This window comes from Haliotis rufescens, unplaced genomic scaffold (assembly GCF_023055435.1).
Source record: "Haliotis rufescens isolate VD_foot unplaced genomic scaffold, xgHalRufe1.0.p SCAF_35, whole genome shotgun sequence".
NCBI classification, from domain to species: Eukaryota; Metazoa; Mollusca; class Gastropoda; order Lepetellida; family Haliotidae; genus Haliotis; species Haliotis rufescens.
In genome coordinates this window covers 270,001-277,667 of record NW_025964057.1, presented here as the reverse complement: position 1 = coordinate 277,667, position 7,667 = coordinate 270,001, and the positions used below count along the sequence as shown (strand labels likewise).

Below are 7,667 nucleotides of genomic sequence, written 5' to 3'. Positions count from 1 at the left end.
AACCTCGATGAATTGCTATCAGAATTGCATGCAGAAAACAAACCCTCTTACTGGAAAGTTTTACGTTATGTTGTGAAGAACTCTGGCTCAGCTGACAACATAGCCGCTCTTAAACAGTATGACACGGACGAGCACCCGACAATTTTTACTGATATTGAAAAGGCAGAGAAACTGAATAAATATTTTCAATCTATATCTGATGTCCACGATACAAGAACAACTATGCCCGACTTCACATTTCGTACAGAGACAGAGATGAACAACATAATCATATCTAAAAAGGAAATTGAAGACATAATACAATGTTTGCCTCTTAATAAAGCCTCCGGACCGGATAAAATTTGTCATAAATTATTAAAGGAAACTGTATATTCTATAAGCGAAGCATTGTGTTTACTGTTCAATATGTCACTACAATCAAGTATATTTCCATCAGTGTGGAAACAAGCAAACGTAATGCCATTATTTAAGAAAGGTGATCACACTATCGTTTCTAATTATAGACCGATATCACTCATTAGTTGTTTAGGAAAATTGTTTGAGAGAGTTGTGTTCAAACATTTATATAATTACTTTCATGAGAACAAATTGTTGTATAAGTACCAATCTGGGTTTCAGGCTGGTCACTCAACTGTCCATCAACTAATAGAACTTTACCACCAAATTTGTACAGCGTTAGATAACAAAGAAAACTATTGTATTGTATTCTGTGATGTATCAAAAGCTTTTGATCGTGTATGGCACAGTGGGCTTGTGTATAAATTAGAGAGGTATGGTATAAAAGGCCAATTGTTAAAATGGATTAGCAGTTACATAAGTAATCGTAGCCAAAGCGTATTTGTGAATGGGGAAATATCCAAACCAAGATACATGAAGGCTGGCGTGCCACAGGGATCCGTGCTTGGTCCTTTACTCTTTATTGTTTATGTAAATGACATTGCTGAAAAATTAGACTGTATGACAAGACTGTTTGCCGACGATACATCGATTGGCATGTCATCCAATGATAACAGTGTACTGGAACGTTCCTTAAACTCAAATTTAGCAATCTTAAGTAAATGGGCGAAACTTTGGCTCATAACTTACAATCCCGATAAGACCAAATCGGTTCTATTCTCTCGCAAAGACAACAACGGAGGTCTAAAACTATATTTCAACGGAAAAGAAATCAGCTCTGTAAACAGTCATAAGCACTTGGGTGTTATACTTGAAGCCAGTGGCAAATGGTCTTGTCATATAGATACCATAATTAAAACAACTTCCAAGATGATTTACTCAATGAGAAAACTCAAACATCTACTTCACAGAAATACCATTAACAATATATATAAAATGTTCATAAGACCATACTTTGAATACGCATGTGAGGTTTGGGATGGTTGCACCGAAGGACAAAGTGAGAAATTAGAACAATTACAATTAGAAGCTGCACGCATTGTAACTGGTCTACCTAAATATGCCCCCAGGCATTCATTATATTACGAAACCGGTTGGGAACCCTTAGTTGAGCGTAGAAAGAAACGTAAACTTTGTCTTTTCTTCAAAATTAACCATAACATGGCCCCTTCCTATCTAACAGATATTCTACCCAAAACCGTTGCTGCAAAAAACTCATACAGTCTCAGAAACTCTGAAAACATCAGTGTTCCTCTCACAAGACTAAGACATTCGTGTGAATCCTTTTACCCATCGTCTATCCGATTGTGGAACTCTATTCCGTTTTCAGATCGAAATTCTACGATTTCTTGTTTTAAAAATTCGCTACAAAAGCACAACCCCACGTCACCTGCGTACTTCGCTTATGGAAAAAGAAAATATAATATCTTACACACAAAACTGAGATACATGTGCAGTCAGTTGAACTATGATTTATATAGAATTGGTATAAAAGATCACCCGAACTGTACATGTTCGAATACATGTGAAAATGCATATCATTATCTCATCGAATGTCCATTGTTTAGTCATCAGCGTGAAATTATGTTAAACAGCCTTAAAAATATTGTTCATAACATACCTATTGATGTACACTTACTGTTACACGGCAATGCAGATCACGTTGTTACAGAAAATGAAGCTATATTTAAGGCAGTACAACATTATATATGTACAACTAAAAGATTCGTGTAAAGAACTGTTCATTCAATAATGTTACTCTCTCTCTCTCTCTCTCTCTCTCTCTCTCTCTCTCTCTCTCCCTCTCTCTCTCTCTCTCTCTCATCTATAGTGTTTTATGTTTTATGCATATATATTGAATTTGAAATTGTGAATATTTTGTAAATACCAGGGAGAGGGCATTCTAAGTTGGAAGAACTTGTCCCCCAATCCCGTTCACTCCTTGTGAATAAATATGTTTAAATCAAATAAAATCACCGGCTCTGCTTTCAGCGGAGATTTCGTATGGATATGGAAAGAGCTTTGTCGCGTTTGTTTACCGATAAGGTTTCACATATGTAACAAAAGTCTTTATCATGTAGTTCAAAGCCGTATTGTTCATACGTTAACATTGGTTGTGTTGCTTCACACAGTGAAGGAATAATTGTATCTCTAAGATTAACATACTTGGAAACCAATAATGTTAATGCAATCGTTTCAAAATGTGTAAGACCCGTGAAGATCTTGGGTAGAATAGGTCTCCAGACTCGATTATTTACAAACCGGCGTCATATAGCTGGAATATTGCTGAGTGCGGCGTAAAACAACAATCAAACAAACAAACAAATAACCATTATAACTCCCAGTCACAGTCATCATGTAAAGTGTCAGTTACTCTCTAACAAGGTTATAAAATTATAACGACCAGACACGGTCAACATGTAAATAAAAGCGACAAAACCCTTTCCATATTCATAAGCAGAGTCGATTGTACGATTCCGACTATTTCATGATCATGTGCTTGTGAACTATTATGTAATAGAGACGATGTCAGGTGTTCGCGAAAAGATGGGCACATCCTCCCCCATCCGTGGCACCAATCACAAACACATGCAAAGACAAATCAATTGTTCACCTGAAAAAACTACGGGAACATGTTAAATAGGGAAATGCACCGGCTATAAGATTGGTCACTGATGAGTCAAATTTAGAAATGTCCTCCACATGTCTACCATAAAACCTTTTGAAAGCTTTACTGAGGCCTTAGATGTTGTAACCATGATCAGACAACATCTGAGCAAGTCGTTTGACTCTCTTTGTAATATGATAAAAAGAGCATGCTCCATTATACTTCAGACTTCGCCGTGTCAAAGTTATTCTTGGGACAAGGCCGATAGCTAATTTTCTTCATCAACAATCCCATTGATATCATCCTTGCACGGTTTGTTTTGAGATACGCGGTGAACAGCTGCCTATATCTTGTTAGTATGATCAACACTGAATGTGTCTCAAAAACTCCCTGTATGTCGAGTGTCAACCTGTGCCAAGTGTCTGTGTCACCCATGATGCCATCCACATGACGCGTCATCTGCAAGTTTACACTACCTTCCTCGCCAGTGACTGATAGTTGGATAAACAAGGCATTGTGGACGTTCGAGAGACGGGCAGGTGTGATCCTCGCTTAACGCCGCACCCAGCAAAACCTACGGTGGCCAATAAGGGACATGGAGTCTGTTTTTCAATTATTTTATGTTTCACTTACTTTTATCGTAACCTTTAGCAAATTAACACAATTTGTCATACAAATATGTAATAAATCATGTTTAAAAACAACCGAAAACATGGAAAATGTGCTTTCAAGTAGCTATTGAGTCGCGGAAATGTGAAGCGAAAATGTCAAAAACTAAAATGGAAATGTCAAAAACAAAAACGAAAATGTCAAAAACCAAAACGAAAATGTCAAAAACTAAAATGAAACCACAGAAAACTATTTCCACCGTGGTGGAAATATTATCATCGCGGTGGAAATATTATCACCGCGGTGGAAATAGTTTTCTGTATGTTCATTTTAGTTTTTGACATTTTCATTTTAGTTTTTGACATTTTCGTTTCACTTTTCTGCGATTCAATATCTTCTTTACACATGATTTATCACATATTTGTAAGACAAATAGTGTTAATTTGCAAAAGGTAACGACAAAAGTAAGTGAAATATCAAAATTTGGAAAAACAGACTCCATGTCCCTTATGGGCCACCGTAAAAACCAGTGATGCTGCAGAATAAATCAGCCGTACGTAAACTAAGGAACAATGGAAACTACAACTCTCAGTTGATTTGCTCATGTTTGTTTTAATTTGAAGATATCTTAAGTTAGCAATATTAGTGAGTGAGTGAGTGAGTGAGTGAGTTGGGTTTGACGCCGCTTTTAGCATTATTACAGTCATATCCCAGCGTGTCAGCTTTATGTGGGAGGAAAGCCCGAAGTGATGCAAGTCTCAGACGTTTACCACTTCGGTGAAGCCCAAGAGCACGGGTATGGTGCTGACAAACCTAGAAACAAGTTAGCGATATTAAATCCAAGATATGAACTGCACTGACGCTTAGTCAGCACTCAAAGAATACTTCTACATGGTTTGTTTTATTCTTTAAATTATAATTTGATTTATATATTTGAATAATTATCCTTTCTTAGACATCTTATCTTTGTGCTTCTTTCGGCACAAATTTACAACATTTCAAACAAGGTAGGGGTCCCCAGCCTTCATTGAACCAACTCATTTTAGACAAAACTACCCAGTCACAGATTGTTTTTTTCTAACTGTTGCAGGAATGGGTAATGGTTCAATAGACATAATCAAATTTACCAACAGTTCTTTCATTTTTCAATTACATAAAAAACAAACTCGGTATACTTTCTTTTTCCCCTCAGTATACCATTCAGTCCACAGTGCTTTCATCCTCGCGTGTCGGTTTCCCCGCTTCTCTGTCAGAGTCCACTTTTCCATTGACTATCAACAAAATGTTATTTTTACAAATATTCAAATTAAATATTTAAAGTTTTATACCATGATTCGTGCCTCTATTTACTCGTGTTAGAGGTATATCATTTTGCGATTGTTCTATATCTTTAGAATATACGCACAAGTCCTGTGGTATGACGTCAGCACCATGTATGTCATCAGCGGCGTCATCCACAACATCAAATACTACACCAGTTCCTGCTTTAAACTATTTGATATTTCACTATCAATTAAATCAATTGTTTCTTCTCTAAAACAGGGAGCGTTTTAAGGTGGAAAGGAAATATAATCTAAGCCACAAAGACAAAAACGGTACACCCATTTTAGCAAATTATAAAACAGCATAATAGAGTAACAATAGCAATATCATGATAATATATTTTAATATAGGCACACAGATGAACCACTCGTGTAATATGCCGCTACTCTCCGTGGAGAGTTACGTCCCTTGGCCGTGCCAGGCGCCTATGATATAGGGACGAACACAGATTCGACCCGATTATTGTTTGTCAGCAGCAAACCCGCTCCACCAAAGGGAAGGGCAATAAGTGATAATGTTAATTATTACTTCATGTCGGAAATTATACATAGTCTCATCTGATACATCTCCAGCTGACGCCTACAGGGAAGAAGTTGTGGTAGGCTTCAGCTTTCACTCACACTGTCCTTGTATCCATTTCAGGAAATATTGCGGGTTTGAGTGTAACTGATTTTGACCGTGATTGTTACTGTGCCAAATGACAACTAATGACCAACATTTTACATTTCCCCCACCCCCACTGCCCGTCACAACCCGCCTGTCACACTACACCTACATCGGACCCCACCAATAACACCCCCCCAAAAAAAAACACACACACACACACATACACACACACACACACACACACACACACACCACATAATCCATTCCTATCCAGCTCTCGCCAACTACCACAATCCACCCCAGCCTATCTCTCCCACCCCACACCTCGTCCATCCCTCCAAGCCTCACCCACAAACACCCACCCACCCGCCAACGCCCCATCCCCTTCCAACAGTACACCCAATGCGCCCCTCCCCATTCAAGCATGTTTTCATGATAATAACATCAAATAAATAGCCTGTGAACATATACACAAGGAAATGGTTCAAGTGTGTTTTCCCTGTTTCAGATTTCGAACAATAGGTTCTGTATAATTGTGGGTGATTCGACTTAATACTTTATCAGCGCTAGACGTGATTGACCTACCTCTCCATCCAACAGATGAAGGCTATGGCAAACACGACAGTGTTGCATATACTACTACTTGTGACTTGTTGGAGATACTTGGTCCTTTGTGAGTATGTCTTATGTTGTCGTGCGTTATGCATTCGTGTAATATCTTGTAATCGTATATGATGTATTTCGTTCCTTGGAATAATCAAGAATAGAAATTGGAAATATTGTGAAAATGTAAAGCATTTTTTACCTCGAAATGAGATTCTGAGTAGTGCCAGTTGCTACACATGAGTAAAACGCTTCTTGCATTGATATTCATATAGAACTGTCTGGTTTTATTGCTATTCATATAGAGCTGTCTGGTTTTATTGCTATTCATATAGAGCTGTCTGGTTTTATTGATAATCATATAGAACTGTCTGGTTTTATTGCTATTCATATAGAGCTGTCTGGTTTTATTGATATTCATATAGAGCTGTCTGGTTTTATTGATATTCATATAGAGCTGTCTGGTTTTATTGATATTCATATAGAGCTGTCTGGTTTTTATTGATATTCATATAGAGCTGTCTGTACATATTCAATTAAGGATCAGGTTCACAACACAGATTGGCAGGCTTCAGTATGTCACCTTGCTTATTGCTGGACATCGTGTCGCAATGACGTGAATCGCTTACTGTGTTCCCTGGCCAAACCTCGATGCCCTAAAAGCCGCCCTATTACAGACATACACGAATGTCCAATAATTTGAAATCGGAACCCACGATCATAGCATTCTGGCAGGGATGCCACTCAGGGACGCTACTCTGTGAATCAGATTTTAAAGCCTTGTGAATAAATTAATATTCATTGTGTAACTCAGTCCGTTAAATTCCAGCTGTTTGAATATCCAGGGGAATCTGCCTTCATTACATTATGATAAATACCCCGGACAAATTCGCCACCATATCATAAGGGAGATATAATGCCCTAGATACGCGAGGATGTCATTAGCTGGAAGGTCACCGACTGTGGTTTTTCGCAATAAATATGAACTTATTTTCACGACTAGTTGTCAAACGCTTTGAAATGTATATTTCCTTTATGAGATATCAACATCGTGTACATCCCGTATAAGGATGATGATAAAATGTACAAGCTTCACAAAATATTTACCCGTATTCAAATAATGATGAGTCCCTCAATAAAATCCGACCTCGGCAATGTCGGACAAGTTCATTTGTTGCACAGGTGGGTAGTTCCCGCATAATCTCACAATCCTCACGTCAATTACCTGTACCTTTTCTCCCAGTATCAATTGACATATCTCTCACGCTATTGGATGCGATCGTTCGACCATCCCGTTTATCTGCGTTACCCAGCTTCATCTATTGGAAACAACTCACCAGACACTCCCCTCTCAAACAAAACGTCGTCATATATACGACATCGTCAAGTTGCGAGCGCATGTTCGAATCTCTAGAAATGACGTCATGATAGAACAATGTTTTATGGGGAAATGAGCCACAAATCACGCTTCGTTAGTCATTCATCTTTGCTATTATGGGATTTATGTTATAACTTCTATTAC

At 38.0% G+C, this 7,667-nt stretch overlaps 1 protein-coding gene across 1 annotated transcript in view; it reads left to right on the top strand.

Moving 5' to 3' along the window:
- The first annotated feature begins 6,097 nt into the window (after positions 1-6,097).
- The window catches only part of LOC124134425 (neural cell adhesion molecule 1-like), a 21,912-nt gene continuing 20,342 nt past the window's right edge, over positions 6,098-7,667 (top strand). The window contains exon 1 of the mRNA XM_048381099.1: positions 6,098-6,215. Within this exon, the coding sequence (XP_048237056.1) occupies positions 6,143-6,215 (73 nt within the window). The 5' untranslated portion in view covers positions 6,098-6,142. The remainder of the gene's footprint in view (positions 6,216-7,667) is intronic.